The 23694-nt window shown below is 46.1% G+C and overlaps 1 protein-coding gene across 3 annotated transcripts in view; it reads right to left on the bottom strand.

Moving 5' to 3' along the window:
• Window positions 1-23694, bottom strand: part of LOC119977721 (piwi-like protein 4) — a 110983-nt gene that overhangs the window by 12516 nt on the left and 74773 nt on the right. For all 3 annotated transcript variants that reach the window (XM_038818906.1, XM_038818905.1, XM_038818907.1), the window contains 6 exons: window positions 21440-21637; window positions 18714-18814; window positions 10440-10510; window positions 7877-8030; window positions 1717-1842; window positions 770-917 (listed from right to left, as the gene is read on the bottom strand). In XM_038818906.1, the coding sequence (XP_038674834.1) occupies window positions 770-917; window positions 1717-1842; window positions 7877-8030; window positions 10440-10510; window positions 18714-18814; window positions 21440-21637 (798 nt within the window). The remainder of the gene's footprint in view (window positions 1-769; window positions 918-1716; window positions 1843-7876; window positions 8031-10439; window positions 10511-18713; window positions 18815-21439; window positions 21638-23694) is intronic.

Raw genomic sequence — 23694 nt, 5'->3', positions numbered from 1 at the left:
TGGGCTTCAAAAGCCAGAAAACAGCTCCACAGAGATCAGGGTGCCATCTTCAAAGGGCACCTCAATCAGCACTGCAGCCTAACAGCCCCCAGGCCCCATCTCAGAGATTTCACCTCATCTCCTCGCCCCCACGACCGACAATCCTCACCAGCATTGCCCCCAGCCCTGACAATCCTCACCGACATTCCAACCCCCCACCCCCCACCAACACTGCAAAAGTATAGCTGGGACTTTCCATTCCCCCCCCCTCCACCCTCAGTGCCCACTCTCCCTCCCTCCGCAACACACCTAAGTGAACCAACCCCCTCCCCAATGTGGTTTCCCCCTAGGATCCGGCCCTGGAACTGCCCCCGGCAGAAATTGGCAGGGGAAAGTTGGGAAGGCATTTTCTCCGATGAGAATCACGTTTCCTGATTCTCGCGGGATTTTCCACCCACGGAGAGTTAGTGCGGGCTCAAAATCGCCCCAGAGTTTTTAGAATCAGGTTAGAATAAGAAAAGAGATGCTAAGAAATCCATATTTGCATGCTGATTTCATTTTTTAAGTCGGCTTTCAGGATTAAAGTCTGTTTTAATCAACATTTTTCTTAGTAAAGAGAATATTACATTGTCCAGAAATTAATACCTGTTGAAAAATCTGATTCCTGAAAAGTGAGATAGTGCCAAGTTTATCATGGTAACGGTTAATGAAAAATAGGTTAATACTGCCGAGCTGAAGAGGAAAAAAACAGCTACACAAAAATAATAATGCATTTTAAAAGTCTACTTACTTGCCAGTTATAATAGAGGTGACAGATCTTGTAAGTTAACCTTTGCACATGGTCTGGTTTCATGCTGCTGTTGTCATATACAACATTGTAGTATGTTGGAGAGACAGTGCCTTGGCGCGCACATTGACTGATGAGGAAGAAGTCATACCTATCAATATTATAATATAAAATTAGGTTATATTCAGCACACTAATCTAACCTGGTATCATTACATTAAAAATTTTTTTTTAGAGTACCCAATTCATTTTTTCCAATTAAGGGGCAATTTAGTGTAGCTAAACCACCTATCTGCACATCTTTGGGTTGTGGGGGCAAAACCCACGCAAACACGGGGAGAATGTGCAAACTCCACACGGACAGTGACAGAGAGCCAGGATCGAACCTGGGGCCTCGGCGCCGTGAGACTGAGTGCTAACCACTGCACCACCGTGCTGTCCCCAGTATCATTTCATGATGGAAGATCGGTAACATTTAAGTACTTGTTGATTATCTATTGATTTATCAAGGATGATTTTCACACATTGTGCTTGTACTATGGGAGGAAATCTCTCTCTGCCTCTGACACGGTTGTGACTGTCAATGTTCCAGAGCCATGGGTGGTGACTCCATATGCCAGAAGCTCTCAGAAGCATCCAGCCTATTACTGGAGCCTGGCATGTCACAAAGAAAGTGAAACAAAGGACCTAGAGTGCTAGATGCGGTCTTGGAAATGGGAGGCAGTGGGAGGAGCTGTTTTTGAACACCACTTAAAGTCTGGTTGTATCGTATAGGCAGGCATGAAGTTATGCTCACAGATCAGTTGGCACTTGGCTCTCTCTTGTAAATGAAGTGGGCACCCACACTCCCCAATGTCAGGTTGGAGTGCTTCAACATTTGTGAACTTTGCGCAACCTCAGTGATTGCTGTTTAATGTGAAAACAACTCCATTTTCTATTGTTCCAACAAACCATTCAGGGCGAGTAGCCTCGTTGTCAATCACAGTGCCAATTGGTGGATTTTGAAGCATTCCGTTCATATCAGCAAAGAATCTGCAGGTACTTTTCTTCCGAACTACAATGATTGTTACTTTGGGGCTAAAAATAAGAAAGATTTTCATTAAAGTATAACTCAAACTGAGGGAGTGTTATGCTCTGTATGATCAATGTGCATTATTGTTCATGAAAATCGTTTTTGCAGCCAGCAAGTTTTGGATTGTAGTCCAGCACATCACCCATTTTTCCCACCACATGATTGAAATTTAAAGTTGAAAGTGAACTATAATTTAACGAACCATTATAGTAAGAATGGCAGCATTGGACCTGACATGATGTGCAGATCTTGCAGGTTGTGCAAGTTTTTAGTGGCAGACACTGGCAAATGAACACACCGACAGGAAGTGTTACAAATTGAATTTACTTAATTGCGAGATTTCTGAACTTCAGGTACACTTGGGGACAACCTGTTACGCCAGGAAAGGAAAAAGATTTTTCAAACAACAGCTTCAGAGGGTAGCCACCCTACAGACAGATAGGAAATCGGCGGTGGTAGATGAAGGAGTGGTAACTATCCATCCGTCAGGGAAAGTCAGGAGGTAGAGGTTAAATCTGGACTCGCAGAACCAATTCTCCTCTCCAATAAGTGTAAAGCATTGGCATCCTCTGGGGAAGATGAAGACTATTGGCAGGACTAGTTGGATTATACTAGATGATATGGATTGGTGTAGACTGGTGCAGGGGTGGGAGCTAATCAATTTAATCAGGAATGTAGTTGTCATGGCCGGGATTTTGTTGTCAATGGCGAAGTGACAGCGTTCCTTGAATGAAAATGACCTTGAATAAAACTTCCCGGAAAGATCAAGGGCTTAATTTTATGGTCCAGTCGTGATGGGGGTGGAAAATGCGCCAAGCCATTCCAAGGCCCTTTGACTTTGGTTGGACCGGAAAATTCCATCGACAGGAGGGGCCATAAGATTCCTCCCCGAGTGATCCATATGGCATGGATTTCCTCTTTCATGAAGTCGGTATGAATCAGGCGCCAACTCTAAGGACACCTCCAAGCATTCAACATAGGTGATGTAATCGAGAAACACAAGCAGCAAATAACACTGAAGTATTTTCACAGACAGCGAATCAGGGAGTCACATATACTACTACCCTTCATTTTTAATTAAGATTTAAAAGACCAATGTTAGTGATTGGGACATACATGTGTGACTACTGTAGAAACTGAAATTGCATAATGTAATGAACCCTGTAGAGACTGATAATTTTAAAGAAGAAATTCAAACTTGAGGTGAATGGCTGAAAGGATCAAACAAGAAAATTTCAAGTTTTAAGGCTTTTTACTGTAAAGTACAAACTAAAAGCAACATTGATTAAACACTATTTCAGTAGGGAATTTATACTCCGGACTACAGAAAAGATTCAACATTTAAAATCACTGAAAATGTCCTCTCGGTTGTTCTTCACTCTGTCCCTTAAGAAGACACTTCATTCTCTTGGAACCAGTACAGGGAATTCCATGATTCCATTTGACCCAGTGACAGTGAAGGAACAGCGATATATTTCCAAGTCAGGGTACAAAGTGGCTTGCCGGGGAACTTGCAGGTGGTGGTGTTCCCATGTATTACTGCCCTTGTCCTTCTAGATGGTAACAATTGTATATTTGGAAGGTGCTGTCGAAGAAGCCTTGATGAATTGCTGCAGTGCATCTTGTGGAAGGTACACACTTCTGCTACTGTGCATCAGTGGTGGAAGGAGTAAGTGTTTGTAGATGGTGTGCTACTCAAGCGAACTACTTTGCCCGTTGATTCTTGCAGACTGACTGTGCCAGTGAGGTTCAATGATATTTAGGAAAACCTGTAATCTACAATGACTTCCTATGGACTCTTCACCTCTCAATGCCCATCTATGGGAACGTGAATCGCATGAGCCTCGATAGAGGTAGAAATCTAGGTAGAACTGCTAATTGGCTACCCTCTAGACCCCAAACTCTATATTGGAATTAAATAAAGAGTTTAAAATATGAACATTTCCAAAACCTAACATTCCTAACACCTCTCTCTGATTTGAAGACCATGGCCTGGATTTTTGTCGGGACCCAGATGTGGAAGATCTTTTCGACTGATTCCTATGTCACCGATAGCTTAAAAATGGCAGGGCGGGAGTCACACATAAGGAAACCCTGAACTCGCCAAAGCAATTAGAACTCAATGCTGAGTTGGCCTGTGTGATATGAGGAGGCATTGGTGAGAGTGGGGCCATGAACTGGCATGAATGGAGCATGGAGAGTGGGGACGAGGGGTGAGGGCTGAATGGCCTAAAATATGACCAAACAATGGGACAAAATCCCACAGATCCATGGAGACCCTTTTAAACGACCCATCTTGGCACTTCAGAGCACCTATGGCTTTCTCTGATATGTATCAGGGGATGTTCGGCCCAACTCCATCTGCATCTGCCCCCCTGGAACAAAGATCTCGCCATTCAGGGGAGTTTCTTCCAAGGTGGGTGTGGTAAACACGGGAATTTCCTAAATCATCCTACCACTTCAGGAGCAAAGGATCGGGTCTGACAGTCTCTCCACTGCCAACACAGTTGCTTGGGTCATTGTTTACAGGTGTAAATATCTTTCACAAGCCTCCTAGTAAAACAGCCAGTCTGTCTCCCAACCCTTAACCTTTAACAACCAAACCACCCAGGCTTGCTATCAACAGTATTCAGCACAGATCACATGGCCCCCTTCTTCATTCCTACATTTTACTGTAAATTAAAGACACAGTCCTGAAACATGACAATCTTATAAAACATCTCACAAGCTGTCTCGGCTGGGGGTGGGGGCAGGGGTGGGGGGGGCTGCCATTCTGTAGGGCAGGGACTCACTTTAGGTATCTGGGGGTGCAGGTTGCCCGGGAGTGGGGAAGGCTTCGCAGATACATCTCTAGTTTGGTGGGGAGAGTGAAAGCCAATTTGGCAAGGTGGGATGGTCTCCCTCTGTCACTGGCGGGTCGGGTACAGGCGGTTAAAATGAATGTGTTGCCGCGATTTCTGTTTATTTTTCAATGCCTACCAATTTTCCTGCCAAAGGCTTTTTTCAGGGAGATTGAGGGAAGGATTACCTCGTTCATATGGGGAGGGAAGGTGGCCAGAGTGAGGAAGGTGCTGCTACAGAGGGGAAGGCAGGCAGGGGGGCGGGTCTCCCGAACCTGTTGTATTACTACTGGGCGGCGAATGTGGAGAAGGTGCGGAGCTGGGTCAGAGGGGTTGATTCCCAGTGGGTCAGAATGGAGGAGAGTTTGTGCAGGGAGTCGGGGCTGAAAGCACTAGCAACAGAGCCGCTCCCGATAGCTCCGGGGAAATACTCAGGGAGTCCGGTAATAATAGCTTCATTGAGAATCTGGAGGCAGTTTCGCCAACACTTCGGGTTGGGGGCAGGGTCGAGGGAAATGCCGATCCGGGAGAACCACAGATTTGAGCCAGGGAGGTGGGATGCAAATTTCAGGAAATGGGAAGAGAAGGGGATTAAGAAGCTAAAATATGTGTTTTTTCGGGGTCGGTTTGCAGGATTGAAGGAGCTGGAAGCGAAGTATGGGCTGGAGCAGGGAGAAATGTTTAGATACATGCAGGTTTGTGATTTTGCCAGAAAGGAGATACAGAGCTACCCGGAGGAACCGGCCTCCACATTGCTGGAGGAGGTGCTGACGACAAGGGGATTGGAGAAGGGGGTAGTGTCAGCGGTGTACGGAGCTATTTTGGAAAAAGATAAGGCACTACTGGAAGAGATCAAAGCAAAGTGGGAGGAAGACTTGGGAGAGGTTATAGAGGAGGGGGTCTGGTGAGAGGTGCTCCAGAGAGTAAATGCCTCCACCTCATGTGCGAGGTTGGGGCTGATACAGCTGAAGGTGGTATACAGAGCACACCTCACGAGAGCGAGGATGAGCCGATTCTTTGAAGGAGTAGAAGATGTGTGTGTCCATTAGTATCTGGTTATTTCAGTCGGGGTCCCTCAACCAACATAGGATTCCAATTTGCATGTTGTGCAGCCTCTCCCATGTTTCAGGCAGAGCTGCATCAGACTGGCCTTGAACAACGGTGGGACAGCAGAGGTGTCCCTGACTCCCCTAAAAGTTTCACCTTCTGGTTGGCCACTTTTCAGGTGAGATCTAGAACATAGAACATAGAACAGTACAGCACAGAACAGGCCCTTCGGCCCTCAATGTTGTGCCGAGCCGTGATCACCCTACTCAAACCCACGTATCCACCCTATACCCGTAACCCAACAACCCCCCCCTTAACCTTATTTTTATTAGGACACTACGGGCAATTTAGCATGGCCAATCCACCTAACCCGCACATCTTTGGACTGTGGGAGGAAACCGGAGCACCCGGAGGAAACCCACGCACACAGGGGGAGGACGTGCAGACTCCACACAGACAGTGACCCAGCCGGGAATCGAACCTGGGACCCTGGAGCTGTGAAGCATTTATGCTCACCACCATGCTACCCTGCTGCAATACTGAGCAAATATTTTTTGCAAGCTTCCAGGTTAATAGAATTTTAGCAAAGGCTGGAATAGATTAATAATCTTTTATTATTGTCACAAATAGGCTTACATTAACACTGCAGTGAAGTTACTGTGAAAATCCCTCAGTCGCCACATTCTGGCGCCGATTTGGGTAAACTGAGGGAAAACTCAGAATGTCCAATTTTATCCAACAGCACATCTTTCGGGATTTCTGGGAGGAAACTGGAGCACCTGGAGGAAACCCACGCAGACACGGAGAGAACATGCAGGCTCTGCACAGTCAGTGACCCAAGCTGGGAATCGAACCTGGGACCCTGGAGCTGTGAAGTAACCACTGTGCTACCATGCCACCCATATAGGGAAGGGAAGGAAGAGAAAGTTACAATCACAAACCATGTGGAAGCTATAATAATGTAGAAAAGACAAAAGGCTGAAATCCTGTAAAAAGCAATAACGAAGCAAACTTAAGAGCTAAACTTCAAAGGTCACAATCCTCCCAAAATCTCATCCTACAATGGGTAAATAAATAAGTTAGGGGAGATAAACTGAGAGTAAGACTAAAGGAAATAGGTTCAAACTAATGATAAATAAACTTGGAACTCATGTCGGGAAACTATTCTTTACACTCAGGGCATGATCTAACTAAAGACAATGGAGTCCATTCCGGGCAGGATTAGCAGCATCATTCCCGGTGCTTGTAGCGCCAGGAATGACCCCACTATCTAACGGTACTCTTTATTTTTACTGCCCCGGCAGGGAACACCTCCTTGAGGCCACACTCAGCGTCATTTCCTGCACTAAGGAGTTCTGTGCATGAAGAGATTGGTACACCATTTTTAAATGGCATCCCGATCTCTTGACCCCACCCTGATGCATTCACCGAGCCCCCACAATGCCCCAACTCATGTATAAGGGGGTCATTGAGCCCCCACGTCACAGGGGCCGGGCACCTCCAGGCAAAATGCCAGCCTGTCACATTGACACTGCCAGCCTGGCACAGTGGCATCCAGGTGGCACTCCCAGGGTGGCACCACCAGGATGCTAGGCTGGCAGTACCAAGGTGCTCGGGTGGCACCAGTAATGCCACGCTGCCCAGAGGCTGACCAACCAGGGGCCTCCGATCATCTGGAAAGCCACTCCAGTGTAGTATTGGTTAAATGGAGGCTTTGTCAACTCTTTCACATGGATGCAAAAGATCCCGTGACACTTATTTATAACAAGGGAGTTGTCCGTGTTGTCCTGACAAATTTTTATCCCGCAATTAACATCACAAAAAAATCCTATTTATTATCACCTTGCTGATTGTTGGCGCATACTTTACAAAATTGGCTACTAGTTTTGTGATATTACAACAGCTGGATGTTCAACTGCAACTATAAATCTATGTAGCTCCGCTTAGCTTCTATTTTGAAAAGTAAGATTTAAACTTAGGAATTTGATGCTTTAGACTAGTAAGAGAGTGTGTTACAGGAGGTTTGCTATATGTATATACATTTTAGTTCTTTCCTATTTTGAAATACTTATGTCATTGAATAATTTAGAGAGCTCACTGCTCACGGAATTTAAATAATTGGTGTTTCTGACAAAAAGTGTTAAATCCTTACCTATAGTCTGGGTTAACCATTTTGAAGCTGTCCAGTATTTGGGGCACTTCATAGTCTACTAACGTCATTAGTTGCCCATCTCCGACACCATCGCGATAAACAACAATGCGGCCAGGCAGGACATGATTCACTTCTAGCCATTTATTTAGAGCACCTATAAAATAATATGTTCGTTGTGAAATGACATTGTCAAGTGGATAATAATTTCCAGACTGATTCACAAGCGCAAGTAAAACATTTACAATAAATCTCTATGGGCTTTAAGTTCACAAAATTAGGAGCTATTGTTTCTGATTGATGACACTTTGTCCATTGCATGATACTTGCTATACATGACCTAGATATCTAGTGCCAGCATGAAGCATTTTCAGGGGATATGCACTAACAGATTAACATAGAGCACTGCATAGTCCACACTGCTGACGAAATGCTTATGATCAAAGATCAGGGGCGCAATTCTCCGCACTCACGACGGTGCGGAGAATAGCGGGGGTCGTAAATTTTTACGGCCACGCTAGTCTGACGCCCTCCCGCTATTCTCCCCCCCCCCCCCCAACCCCACGCCCGACACGAATCGCTGCCGCCGTTTTTTTACGGCGAGCAGCGATCCTCAGCTGGTCGATGGGCCGAAGTCCAAGCCCTTTACGGCCGTTTTTAGGAACGTCAAACACACCTGGTCTGACCGTTCGTGAAAACGGCTGTAAAGTTGGGATCTTGGCAACCATGGCACCGATTGGCACGGCAGTACCAATGGGCCCGCGATTGGTGGGCACCGATCGCGGGCAGCGGGTACTTACCCCGCGCACTCTTTGTCCTTCCGCCGCCCCGCTGTATCCATTCGCGGGGCGGCTGAGGGGCATCCCGGCCCGCGCGATGACGTCATCCACGCATGCGCGGGTTGGAGTCTTCCAATCCGCGCATGCGCGGCTGACGTCATGTGGCGCGTCAGCCGTCGCAAACTCTGGCAAGCGGGCTTAACGAAATTCGTTAAGCCCGCGATGCCGGAGTTCACGGCCGCGGCATGCTAGCCCCGACCGGGGACCAGAATCGGTTCCCGGTCGGGGGGGGGGGGGGGGGAGGCTGGCGTCAAACCCGCCCGTTTTTGACGCGAGCCTTACGATTTCTCCCGGTTTGGGAGAATCGCGCCCCAGGAGCGGGATTCTCCGTTGGCTGTCGCCAAAATCGCGAAACATGACTGGATGGACAATCAGTTCCGATGCCAAATTCGCGATTGGCGGCGATTTGAGGCCAAATCGCAATTCTCCATCACGTCGACAGAGGTGTCAATGCATTCCGTACTGTACGAATGTACAGTAAACACCATTCGCATGTCATTAGCGAGCCTGATCCGGTATTCTCCGGGGCCTCCGCAATGCACTGCCTCTGGTGAGCCAAGTTGCTGATGCTGCGGTTCAAAAAGCGGTTTTTAAAAGCGTGAAACCGGCATCATGGCTGATGAGGGACAGAGAAGTAGGACATACAGAGGTGCAGGTGTGGGTTGATGGGCCGGACACTGGCCGGGCTGGCTGGGGTGGGGGAGGGCTAGGGGAGGGTAGGGTTGATGGGGGAATGGGCCGAGGTGACCCCCCACTGGACTGGGGTGGTGTCCAGCCACGGACCGCCATTACCACTGCCTGCAAAGCAGCCATTTTGCTGCGCATCCCGCTGACCACCCATCTTGGCCCCTGATTCTGCGGAGTGACATTGGTCGTATGGGTTCCCCCATTCCCCCCCATCCCTGCATCCCACTCTCTGCCATACCGCTCCCCCCCCACCCCCCACCCCTCCTATCCAGCACCCGCCGGTCGGGCATCAAGCAGACCACCCAGGGCAACACCAACAGTAGCCCCCACGGGGGCGTTGGCCCACAGATCATACCGCTAGCAAGGGCAGAGTTACCAATGGTATCCTTGGCATCAGGGACGGGTGCCAGGGCCAGAGGCCCACACTGTGTCGGGCACGGACGGGGCCAGGGTGCGGGGATGTGATCCTGGGGAGACATGCGGGGGCAGAGCCCACAGTGCCAACCGGGGCCACTATGTATCCCACTTGATTGTTACTCCTTCCACAAACCTTCAATCCCTTCACCATCAACGAACAGTGGCAGCTATGTATACCATCTACAAGATGCACTGCCTGGAATTCACCAAGGTTCCTGAGGCAGCACTTTCCAATCCCACAACCACTACCTTCTAGAAGGAGAAGAGCAGCAGATTCCTGGGAACGGCACCACCTGGAGGTTGCCCTCCAAGTCACTCGACCATCCTGACTTCACTGCCCCGGGTCAAAATCCAGGGGCTCCCTCCCTATCAGCACTGTGGATGTCTCTACACCTTAGGGAATGCTGTGGATCAAGAAAGGCAGCTTACGCCCACCTTCTGTGAGGCAATTAGGGATGGGCAATAAATGCTGGTCTAACCAGTAACACAAACAACCCGTAAATGAGTTTTAAAAACATTTCCTGGACTATAGCGAATCCCATTAACACTATGTTACCATACACGTGCCATCTATCACCAAACTTTATCATGCTTAAAGTAAAAAGAGGGGGAAATATCAGTACCTCTCATGCAAACCTTCAAACAATCAGCTACTTCTACACTGGAAGGTTGGAAGATACAGCGAGACAACCATCTACAGAAAACAATCCATGCAATCAATCTGAGATCAAAAGGAACCATTTTATTTCAAATTCATTCTAACCATTTGAATTATTATGTGGATCGATTATAAGATTGAATCAAAAAAAATCGTTAAAAAGGTTTAAATCTGTTTTAAATGGTTGAACTATACATCAATTTTGTTTTATCAGATCAGGTTCAATGTGAGCTAAAACTTCATTCTCCAAAAAAAACAAATACTAGCCTACATCTCAAAGGGATGTAGTTTACTTTCTTTTTGAGTTAAGAATTGCACATATAAAATTAATTACACTGTCATATGTATTATACTAAATGTCAGTTCAAATGTACAGTAAATGCAACCTCACTGCAATTTTTTCACTGTCAACAACCGTATTGTCAATTTTCCCACTTGGTGTGAAGCACTTTGGCGATGTTAGACTGCAGGAATATATCAGTGGAGAGCAGAATAGCGGCAACTGGAGTTCAATCCATAAGTGTGAGGCAATGCATTTGCAGAAGGCCAACAGGGTAAGGAAATACCCAATGAAAGGTAAAATACTGAGAAGTGTAGAGGAACAGATTATAATCTTTATTATAATCTTTATTATTGTCACAAGTAGGCTTACATTAACACTGCAATGAAGTTACTGTGAAAATCCCCTAGTCGCCTGTTCGGGTACACAAATGGACGCCTCCTGCTTCTATTTTCTACCTATGAACAAAGAACAAAGAAAAGTACAGCACAGCAACAGGCCCTTCGGCCTGTCAAGCCTGTGCCGACCATGCTGCCCGTCTAAACTAAAAATTGTTTAACTGTAACTGTCGAACTGTTTTTTAAAGAAAAAAATTGTACCCGCCTCTACCACTGCCTCTGGCAGCTCCTTCCAGATGCTCACCACCCTCTGTGTGAAGAAATTTCCTCCTGGTCTCTTTTGTATCTCTCCCCTCTCCCTTAAACCTATGCCCTCTAGTTCTAGACTCCTCTACCTTTGCGAAAAGATGTTGACTCCCCTCACCTGGACTCCCCCCACCATCGTGAACATTCTTTCTAAATCTACCGAGTCTAATCCTGTTAGAATTTTATAAGTTTCTATGAGGTCCCCTCTCCCTCTTTTAAGCTCCAATGAATATCATCCTAACCAACTTTGTCTACCTTCATATGACAGCCCCACCATTCCAGGAATCAGCCTGGTAAGCCTTTGCTGCGCTCCCTCCATTGCAAGAACACCCTGCGGTGATATGCATCACTGTAAATACACAAGGGGTTAATGTAAATACATGTAGACTAGTTAGACACTAGAGGGAGCACCAGAGACATGACACACAGACACTCAACCAATAGATCAGTTAGATAGGACACGACCAATGGGCATTCACGATACACACTGAGATGACATCACCACAGGAGGGCATTACACCAACCCATATATAAAGGACACAACACACATGATCTTCCTCTTTCCAGTGGAGACAGTTAGTGAGTAGAGACACAGGGTTGATTCAATATCACTCCCACCACGTGGATTGTAGCAGACTGGTTAGTCAGTCTGAGCAGCTATAGAAGGGTTAACAGTAGTGGCGAACCCGAGTAATAGAAGTGTAAATAGTTTCATAAACGTGTTGAAGTTATCTCCACGTCTGAACCTTCCTTTGTCAAGTGCACCACAAGGAAGCCGCTTATGCTACGCTTAGAGCATAACAAGACATACCCTTCCTCAGATAAGGACACCAAAAGTGCACTCCAATTTTCCAGGTGTGGCCTCCCCAATGCCCTATAAGACCATAAGACATAGGAGCAGAATTAGGCCACTCGGCCCTTCGAGTATACTCCGCCATTCAATCATGGTTGATATTTTTCTCAATTGTAGTAAAACATTCCTATTCCTATACTCAAATCCTCACGCTATGAAGGGCAACATACCATTTGCCTTCTTTACTGCCTGTTGTACCCGTGCATTTACTTTCAGCAACTGATGCACAAAGACACCAAGGTCTCGCTGAGTGAAAAATGAAAATCGCTTATTGTCACAAGTATCCACCTCTCTCAATTTACACCCATTCAAATAATAATCTGCCTTCCTATTTTTGCTACTGGAGCGAATAACCTCACATTTATCCACATTATACTGCATCTGCCATGCATGTACCCACTTAGACTGTCCAAATCCTGCTGAAGCATCTCTGCATTCTCCTCACAGCTCACCCTCCCACCAAACTTTGTATCACCTGCACATTTTGAGATAATAGTTAGTGGGTTCCTGGCACAGATTCCTGCAGTACCCCACTAGTCATTGTCTGCTAATCAGAAAAAGACCAATTTATTCCATAGAAACTACTCCAATCTGTGGGCAGCACGGTAGCATGGTGGTTAGCATAAATGCTTCACAGCTCCAGGGTCCCAGGTTCAGTTCCCGGCTGGGTCACTGTCTGTGCGGAGTCTGCACGTCCTCCCCGTGTGTGCGTGGGTTTCCTCCGGGTGCTCCGGTTTCCTCCCACAGTCCAAAGATGTGCGGGTTAGGTGGATTGGCCATGCTGAATTGCCCGTAGTGTCATAAAAGTAAGGTTAAGGGGGGGGGGATTGTTGGGTTACGGGTATAGGGTGGATACGTGGGTTTGAGTAGGGTGATCATTGCTCGGCACAACATCGAGGGCCGAAGGGCCTGTTCTGTGCTCTACTATTCTATTCTATATTCCAACTTTTTGCTTCCTGTCTGCTCATCAGCTTTATATCCATCTCAAGATACTACCCATAATTCCATGCGCATTAATTTTAGATAGTAATCTACTATGTGAGACCTTGTCGAAAGCTTTCTGAAAGTCCAAATAAACCACATCCACCGGTTCTCCCTGGTCAACTCTACTAGTCACACATTCAAAGAATTCCAGTAGATTTGTCAAGCATGATTTCCCTTTCGTAAATCCATGCTGATTTTGTCTGATTACACCACTGCTTTCCAAATGCTGTGCTATGACATCCTTGATAATGGACTGTAGCAACTTCCCTACTAACGATGTTAGGCTCACTGGTGTATAGTTCCCCGTTTACTCTTTAACTCCCTTTTTGAATGGCGGGGTTAAATTAGTTGCCCTCCAATCTGTAGGATTCATTCCAGAGTTCAAAGAATTTTGGAAAATGATCACCAATGCATCTACTATTTCTAGTATTCTTGGATGAAGATTGTCAGGACCTGGAGATTTATCCACCTTCAATCCTGTTAATTTCCCCAAAACCATTTCTTTACTAACACGAATTTCCTTCAGCTCCTCGCTGAAACTTATGTTTCTCAGAACTTCCAGTACAATATTCATGTCTTCCTTTGTGAAGTCAGAAGCAAAGTACGAAATTAGCTCCTCAGCCATTTCTTTGTTCCCCATTATGAATTCCCCTGTATCTGACTGTAGGGGGCCTACATTAGTTTTTAACAATCTTGTTCTCTTTACATACCTATAGAAACTTTTAGAGTCAGTTTTTATGTTCTCCGCTAGCTTACTTTCAGACTGTATTTTCCCCATCTTAATCAATCCCTTGGTCTGCCTTTGCTGAATTTTAAACTGTTCCCAATGCTCAGGTCTATTACTTTTTCTTGCTAATTTTTATGTCTCCTTTTTGAATCTAATACTATCTCTAATTTCCCTTGTAAGCCATGGTTTGGCCATGATTTCCTTTCTACTGTTGAGCCATATAGGAATAAACAACTTTTAGAGATGAACTTTTGGAGTTCACCTGTTCGTTCCTTGAATGCCTGTCATTGCCTGTCCACTGTCCTTCCCCAGTCCATCATATCCAGCTCATGCCTCATGTTATATAGTTACCTTTACTGAGGTTCAGGACTCTGGTCTCAGAATCAACTACCTCACTATCCACCTTGATAAAGAATTCTATTATATTATGGTCCCCAAGGGTTCTCTCATATCTAGATTGCCAACTAATCCTTTATCATTGCGCAACATCCAGTCCAAGATGGCCTGTTCCTTTGTTGGTTCCTCAACGTATTGGTCCAGAAAACCATCCTGTATACATTCCAGAAATTCTTCCTCTATTGTACTGTGGCTAATTTGACTCACCCAATCTATATATGAATTACAGTCACCACTAATCACAGATATTTATCACACGCATCTCTGATTTCCTATCTGATGCGAATCCCAACATTACCACTGCAGTTTGGTGGCCTGTATACAGCCCCTATCAATGTGTTTTGCTCCTTGATGTTTCTTAACTTGACCCATACAGATTCCACATCATCTGTACTAATATCTTTCCTCAATATTGTATCAGTATCTTCTTTAATCAACAATGCAACTCCACCACCTTTTCTGTCTGTCTTCCGAAAACTGAATAGCCCTCAGTGTTTAGTTCCCATCTGTTATGGGCCAGGACTTAGAAATTCCAAAGTATATTATGAGGTCCACCTGAACTACTACCTTTATGTTGAGTTTGGCTAGGACGTGCACAAGAGCCTTCCCTGCAGGTGTGATTCATCTGTCTTCCCAGACACTTTAATCAAAACAAGCTTTATTCCAAGAATTTAGTTAATATTTATATAAACACACAGCAAGAATTTTTATCAATTACAAACATAAAGACACCCCACAGCTACAGTAATCTATGTATAACACTTAATGAATTCCCCCTTAACTGTTCCAATTCAAAAACAAAATCCAATAAACCCAAAACCCCTTTTCAAAGGCAGGCCCAGCACTCTGCATTCTCACTTGACTAAGACTAGTCTTGGTCCCTGTGATTCTGATCTGGTTTCCAACCAGCAGATTCAAATTCCTTTCGGAAGGCAATTATATCTCAAAAGCCACCACCAAGGTGACTTTTACCTGAACAGGTATTTAAAATGAAAATAGAGAGCGACAAAATACTTATTATCTGTCCCACCTTTCCATTTTAACCCCCTTACCCCCCACCCCCCTCCTTGCTGACCCCTCAATCCTCCTTAAAGAAATCAATGAACAGCTTCCACCTCCGGGTGAATCCCTCTGTCAACATTCACAGAGCGAACTTGACCTCCAGCCTCAGGAATTCTGCCAGGTCGCTCACCAACACTCCCGCTTTCGGCGACTCCGGGTCCAGCCATCCTAGCAAAATCCGTCTCCAGGCTATGAGGGAGGCAAAGGCCAAGACGTCAGCCTTTCTCATCTCCTGGACCCCAGAGGCTTCCGACACACCAAATATCACCACCTCCGGACTTGGAACCACCCCCACATCCAACACCTCGGACATCGCATCCGAGAACCCTTACCAGAACCCCCTTAGTCTTGGACACACCCAGAACATGTGGACGTGAGTCACGTGGCCCCCCTCCCGCGCACCACACACACCGATCCTCTATCCCCAGAAAGAACCTACTCACCTTCGCCACCATCACATGCACACCTTGAACTGGATGAGGCTTAATCTGGCATACAAGGACGTAGTCACCCTCCGCAAGGCCTCCGCCCACGTCACGGCCCCCACTTCCTCTCCCAACTCCTCCTCCCACTTAATATCCCCCACCAGGGCTCTGTCCCACTCCATTAATTCCCTACATATCCAACACCTTTCCCTCCCCTTTTTCATAATTCAACAGCACTTGTCCTGCAACCCCAGGAGCGGTAGCCCCGGAAAGGACGAGACGACACCTCCTTTCTGACAAAGTTCCGAATCTGCAGGTACCTAAAGCCATACCCCCATGGCAAGTCATACACTTCCTCCAAGGCCTCCAGCCCCGTACATTTGCCCCCTATAAACAAGTCCCCAAAGTGTTCAATCCCCATCTGCTGCCACCCCCTAAACCTCGCATCCATCTCCGTTGGCGCAAACCTATGGATCAGTGCCCACACCTAGGCACCCTCCATACCCAAATACTGCCTCCACTGCTCCCACAGCCTAAGGCTGACACCACCACTGGCCGGAGAGAATGGTAAAGGCGCCAATAACAAAGCCCTCAAATCCGTTCCCCTACACGATACCGCCTCCACCCCCACCCCCACAACCTATTTCCTCACCATTGCAATATTCTCCGCCCAATAATAATTTATCACATTCGTCAACGCCAGCCCCCACAACCCAAACCCCTCCCCCCACTTCCCATTCCAAACAAGTCCACCGCATCTTCCCCGCCCACACAAACCCAGAAATCATCCCATTGACTTTCCTGAGAGAGACTTGGGGACAAAGATTGGGAGATTCTGAAACACAAATGGAAATCTAGGCAGCACCATAATTTTCACTGTCTGCACCCGACCAGCCAGTGACAGCGACAACACATCCCACCTCTTAAAATCCGCCTTCATCCTCTCCACAAGTCGAGCCAAGTTCAGTTTATTCAACTGCGCCCAGCTCCACGCCACCTGGATCCCAAATGTCTGAAACTAGCCCCCGCCAACTCCCCCAATCTCCTTTCTTGCCCTCTGGCATTAATCGGGAACAACTCACTCTTTCCCATGTTCAATTTAGATTCCGAAAACAGGCCAAATTCTCCCCAAATTTCCATTATATCTCCAATATTGCCCACCGGGACCGAGATATACAATAACAGGTCGTCCGCATACAATACCTCATGCTCGGCCCTTGCCCCGCTCAATCCCTCTCCAATCTCTCAACACCCTGAGCACCATTGCTAACAGCTCTATCGCCAAAGTGAAAAGCAACGGGGAGGGCACCCCTGCCTCGTCCCTCGGTGTAGCCCAAAGTACCCCAATCTCATTTTGTTTGTCCTGACACTCGCCACTGGTGCCTTGTATCGCAACTGGTCCCAGTCCACAAAGCCCTGCCCGAACCACCCCAGCAAATATAACCACTCCACCCGATCAAAAGCTTTCTCCGTGTCTATCGCCACCACTACATCTACCTCCAGACCCTCCGAAGGCATCATAATTATATTGAGGAGCCTCCGCACATTCGCCAACAACTGCCTTCCCTTTACAAACCCGGTCTGATCCTCGCCTATCACCCCTGGCACACAGTCATCAATCCACGATGCAAACACCTTTGCCAATAACTTGGCATCTACATTCAACAATGATATCGGGCAGTAAGACCCACACTGCTCCGGATCCTTATCCTTGAGGTCAGTCCTTTTAATTTCCTTGTCCCGTTCCTACTATTTCTTACAGTGTCATTATGTGATATTGGCCCTTGATTTCTCTGCCTATTACTTTCCTTATTCTCCTAGCTGTCTTTTCCTCTTGTTCTTGGTTCCCCACGCTCTGAATCCTAACATAGGTTCCCATCCCCTTGCCATTTTAGTTTAAACCCTCCCCAACCGCTCTTGCAAGTATCACCCCAAGGACATCAGTCCCGGACATGCCCAGGTGTAACCCATATAGTTTGTACAGGTCCCACCTCCCCCAGAACCGGGGCCAATGCCCCAGGAATCTGAAACCCTCCCCCTCACACCACCTGTTTAGTCATGGTATTCATCCAATATATTCTTCTATTTCTACTCTGACTAGCACGTGGCACTGGTAGTAATCCTGAGATCACTACCTTTGAGGTGCGACTTCTCAACATTCTTCCTAACTCCCTATATTCTGCTTTTAGGACCTCTTTGCTTTTTTTACCTAGGTCGTTGGTGTTGATGTGCACCACGACCCCTGGCTGTTCACCCTCCCCCTCTAGAATGTCCTGTAACCGCTCCAAGACATCCTTGACTCTAGCACCAGGGAGGCAACATACCATCCTGGAGTCTTGTTTGCAGCTATAGAATCGCCTATTTCCCTTACAATTGAATCCCCTATAGCTATTCCATTCCGAACCTTTTTTCTCGTCCCCTCTGCAGAAAAATGAACTGTGGTGCAACAAATTTGGCTGTTGCTCTTTCCCCTGAGAGGTCATTCCCCTCAACAGTATCCAAAGCTGTATAGCTGTTTTACAGGGCAATGGCCACAGGAGATTCCTGCACTACCTGCCGAGTAGTTGCTGGATCTTTTCTAAAACCCTTTTTGAACAAGGGTGTAACCTGTAAGCTTCCCCCCAAGTCACACACATGCTGACTTGGAAATACATTGTCATTCTTTCATTGTCGCTGGGTTAGTGTCCTGGAACTCCAGAGCCAACAGTAGTGTGGGATTCATGATCTCAAAGGCAATTTGGGGTGGATAATAATGCTGGCAAAACCCACATCCCATTATTAAATAAAAAAGTGTATTCTGAAAGTTTCTAATGAAATGTAATACTTGAAAGGTTGGAATTTAGTAAAATGAGTCTAAACTGAACTTACTTTGTGATTGTAGTGTTGATACTTGCCACAAATCCAACATACGTCCCCTTTCTGAGTGTGTCACGGTTAATATCAATACCGATCACCATCAATGACTTTAACTGTAAAATAATGTTTAACTTACGTAATTACCTCAAAACCCATGTCGCTCACATATATATATATACCAATAATCTGAGTTTTAAATAAAAAGAAAAAATAAGGGAAATCTAAGTGTAACGTGGACAGTAAACTTTACATTATGCATGAAATTTCCTCCTTGTCTGAGTCTTGAACCATAGGATGTTTCTGTACATTTAGGTACGTGTCCTGAACAATAGAGGGCTGCAGATGAGGAGAGTTTCCATCTGTACTGATGATGGCACCACTTGATTGTGATAGATGTCTGAGATCTGCCTACAAATGTCTTTAACAATTTGTATAGTGGTATAACATCCCCAAATCCGTTTGCAAAGTGAAAATTGAATAAGTAGGTCAAAAAGACATACAAGAGGAACAGTATTAATGTAATTAATGTTTATGATAATAGGGAAATAAACTTAGGACAGACCAAATGTATGCGTTAAAGATTAACCATCTGCACTCAACTAGATCTGGAGAATACGTGAAAACATGTATAAAAACTACAAGATCTGCCCCCCCGCTGTTTGCACTCGCGATGGAGCCGTTGGCCATCGCATTAAGAAGTTTAGGGGTATGGAAAGGAATAGTGTGGGAGGGGGTAGAGCATAGGGTGTCCTTGTATGCCGATGACTTGCTGTTATACGTGTCGGAACCGAGTGTGTCGATAGGGGGAATATTGGAGCTGCTTCGAGTGTTTGGGTCTTTCTCGGGGTACAAGCTAAATCTAGATAAGAATGAGTATATTGTGGTGTCTCGGGGTTGGGGGGCAGGGACTCACTTTATGTACCTGGGGGTGTAGATTGCCCGGGAGGTGGGGGGAGGGGGGCACCACAGGTGCAACATTTCTAGTTTGGTGGGGAGAGTGGAAGCTGATCTGGCAAGGTGGGATGGTCTCCCTCTGTCACTGGCGGGTCGGGTACAGGCGGTTAAAATGAATGTGTTGCCGCGATTTCTGTTTATTTTTCAATGCCTGCCGATTTTCCTGCCAAAGGCTTTTTTCAGGGAGATTGAGGGAAGGATGACTTTGTTCATATGGGAAGGGAAGGTGGCCAGAGTGAGGAAGATGCTGCTACAGAGGGGAAGGCAGGCAGGGGGGTGGGTCTTCCGAACCTGATGTATTACAACTGGACGGTGAATGTGGAGAAGATGCGGAGCTGGGTCAGAGGGGTTGATTCCCAGTGGGTCTGAATGGAGGAGAGTTTGTGCAGGGGGCTGGGATTGAAAGCACTTGCAACAGCGCCCGCTCCCAATAGCCCCGGGGAAATGCTCAGGGAGTCCGGTAATAATAGCTTCATTGAGAATTTGGAGGCAGTATCGTCAACACTTCGATTTGTGGGCAGGGTCAAGGGAAATGCCGATTTGAGGGAACCACAGATTTGAGCCAGGGAGGTGGGATGGAAATTTTCGGAAATGGGAGGAGAAGGGGATTAAGACACTAAAAGATTTATTTCTTAGGGATCGGTTTGCTGAAGGAGCTGGAAGCAAAGTATGGGCTGGAGCAGGGGGAAATGTTTAGATACATGCAGGTTCGAGATTGTGCCAGAAAGGAGATACTGAGCTTCCTGATGGAGTCGGCCTCCACGTTGCTGGAGGAGGTGCTGCCGGCAAGGGGACTGGAGAAGGGGGTAGTGTCAGTGGTGTATGGAGCTATTTTGGAAGAGGATAAGGCACCACTGGAAGGGATCAAAGCAAAGTGGGAGGAAGAGTTGGGAGAGGATATGGAGGAGGGGTTCTGGTGTGAGGTGCGCCGGAGAGAAATGCCTCCACCTCATGCGCGAGGTTGAGGCCGATACAGCTGAAGGTGGTACACAGAGCACACCTCATGAAGGTGAGGATGAGCTGATTCTTGAATGAGTAGATGATGTGTGTGAGCGTTGCGGGGTGGGTGGGGGAAGGCGCTAATCACATTCATATGTTTTGGTCTTGTCCAAAGCTAGAGGATTACTGGAATTAGGTTTTTAGGGTAATTTCTAAAGTGGTGCACGAGAAACTGGACCCGGGTCCCCTGGAGGCCATATTTGGGGTGTCGGACCAGCCAGGGTTGGAAACGGGTGTGGAGGCAGATGTTGTAGCCTTCGCCTCGTTGATCGCCCGAAGGCATATCGTGCTGGGTTGGAGAGCAACCTCCCCACCCTGTGCCCTGGCGTGGCGAGGGGACCTGTTGGAATACTTGACTCTTAGAAGGTTAAGTTCGAACTGAGGGGAAGGATAGAAGGGTTCTACAATTCATGGGCATTATTCGTCATGCACTTTCAAGAACTGGATAACATCGAACATTAGTTGGGGTGGGTGCGGTGGGTGGGTTGAGAGGAGTGTTAATGGTGACTATCGGTGGCTACTGATTCCTTTTTGTCATTTGTTTATGTGAACATGTGGGCTAATGTTTGGGGTTTGGTGGGAGGATGGGATCGTTGTTATTGATATGGGGATTGACATATTTGTTACTGATTATTGTTTATTGTTGGCGGATGTCAATTTGGGAGAAAATGTGAAAAAGGAGAAAAAAAAATTTTTTTTTAAAACTTCAAGGTGATTAAAACAGAACATGTACCTATTGAAGTCAATGAAAGCCAACCTTTAATTTTGGACAACTGAGTACTCACGGGGATATCCACCATCCACAATTCTCCCCCTATTTTGCAAGCCATCTGCAGAGCAATTTTGGTGACAATACTCATCATATTTGCCCTGTTTAGAGTGCGGGCCACCACACACTGACTTGGAATTGGCTTTTCTACGCACAAGAATTTTTTGATGCAGTCGTAACTGCCCTTCTGATTCGAGGGCAGGATGCACAGCACCTACAATTCAAGGAAAAGATCATCAGTTCGGAAGAATACATCAGGGTAGAAATTAGTTTTAAAAAGTTCTGATGAAGGGTTAACGCTCAAAAATGTTAACTATATTTCTCTGACCATACATGGCACCAGACCTGCTGAGTATTCTCAGCATTTTCTGTTTTGCTTTGGGGTAAAGGCATAAAAAAGGGAACAAATTATATCAGTTTAGCGGTGGAATAGGTTGCACCCGACCAGGGCAGAAGTTGATTCCTCTGCCAAATTTGTGGTGTTGCTTTTGAGGTGCCTTTTTAGGGCAGTTACTCAAAACAAGAATTAGGCATTTTCAATACGTAAATTGAAGATCTAAAGCCTGTGAAAGGACATCTTTGACAAATTAGTCACCGCATGAGCAAGGGTGGCAGCCCTCGTGTGGTTTTGTTTTCTAATTTCAAGAAAACCTTCCTACAGAGCCAGGAACGCCTGGACTCTGGAGGAGTCACAATTAAGCCTCATCCCACCACCATCGGAAGTTCTAATCCCTCTCCAAGTACGTACCTCAGGGTCGCTGTTGGTGAGTCAGACAACCAGAGGGTGATTTGTCACACACCATGAGATGCTGGTGGAGGTATAGCCAGCACTAGCAACTCACCCCAGATAAATAGATGAGGCCAGAGTCCAATGCCTATTAATCCTCGCTCATCTTGCTTTGGGCTCAGATTAATTTCTACCCCAATATATCTAGGGATAGTTTTATTCCATTTATATTATTTTTGCAATTCGTAAATATTTTAGGCTAGATTGCCCTTCCGGTGGGAGAGGAAGAGAGCAGAGGAAAAGCAAGCTCCAATATGAGATCCCCACTCCAAAATCTTTACAAAGCCGCTTTTCTGGAGTCTGCTGGAGACAACCATTAATTGCCCAATCTGTGCTCAGTCCACCTGAAGCAAATAATAACAGATGGGTACGGTTTTTCTCAGGCCCTATTTCCTTCCTCTACCATCTAGTAGCTGCTGGCAAACACCTGTGGTTCCATGGATTATTTTTTGGGACCGGTTTACGGGCTCTGCAGAGTTAAAAGTCACAAAAGGCTTAGCGAAGTGCAGGTCATTTGTCTTTTAAATTGTGAAATATATTTAAGTTTTAGAGTTTATTTAATGGCTTTAAATTCCTTTTGTTATGATCAACTTAGAGACCAGTAACTTTAAACAAAAATAAAATCTAAAATCCCAGTTATTTACTGACAAAATGCAGCCACAAGATTCCATGGTTTAAAGAGGAGGAGATTTTACAATAAGAGACAAACATAGCAAATGCTAAATGCTATCTTAGGTAACCGTCTACACTCTAAAATCCAGAGTCAACCTTAGTTAAATGAATTGACAGGCAACTTGCTCGGCAGTCCATTTAGCATATATGTCATCAATCGTAAGTTACAACTGTCTTCAAATCTCTGTCTTCCTCAAGAAGAATATCAGCCCCTCTTCTTCTAGAATTCAGCCTAATTCCCCAACCAACAACAGCGCACAATCAACTTCAGTTCCATGCGCACGGTCTTCACCAAAACTGTCACATGTAGTATGCATAACCTCCTCAATTCAGTGTAAATGGTGTAGATTCACCAATGTTATCTTCAAGGAACATAAAGAGCTGCAGCAACTGTGTATTTTCCTATTCTCGGCTTCTGGATTGAACCTCTGTCTTATTCAGTCTGCCTATACTGTATCAGTCGATGCATCAACTCCTACTGAGCTCTGATGGCACCATCTCCGTTCATATATTTTCACCCAGAAATGTTGGTTTGCAATTCTCAGTTTCAGCCTGAGTTTTCCGAGCAACTATGAAAGGGCAGCTTCTCTTTTCATTTTTCCTTTTCAATTTGGGTCTGTCTCAAAGAATACAAGTTTTACCCACAGATTCCATCACAATGTTTTGGTGCGTTTTTCATTTTAGGTTTAATCTGGGCAACCTGAAGCTATGGAGGAATGGGGGTCACCTTTCACACCTTCTTCATTCCTCCACAACAACACTCTGCCTTTCTATAGCAGCATTCACTTTGCAAAACATCCCAAGGCACAGGT

This window comes from Scyliorhinus canicula, chromosome 14 (assembly GCF_902713615.1).
Source record: "Scyliorhinus canicula chromosome 14, sScyCan1.1, whole genome shotgun sequence".
Lineage (NCBI taxonomy): Eukaryota > Metazoa > Chordata > Chondrichthyes > Carcharhiniformes > Scyliorhinidae > Scyliorhinus > Scyliorhinus canicula.
The sequence above is the reverse complement of the archived record's forward strand: the minus strand, read 5'-3'. Positions and strand labels throughout refer to the sequence as shown.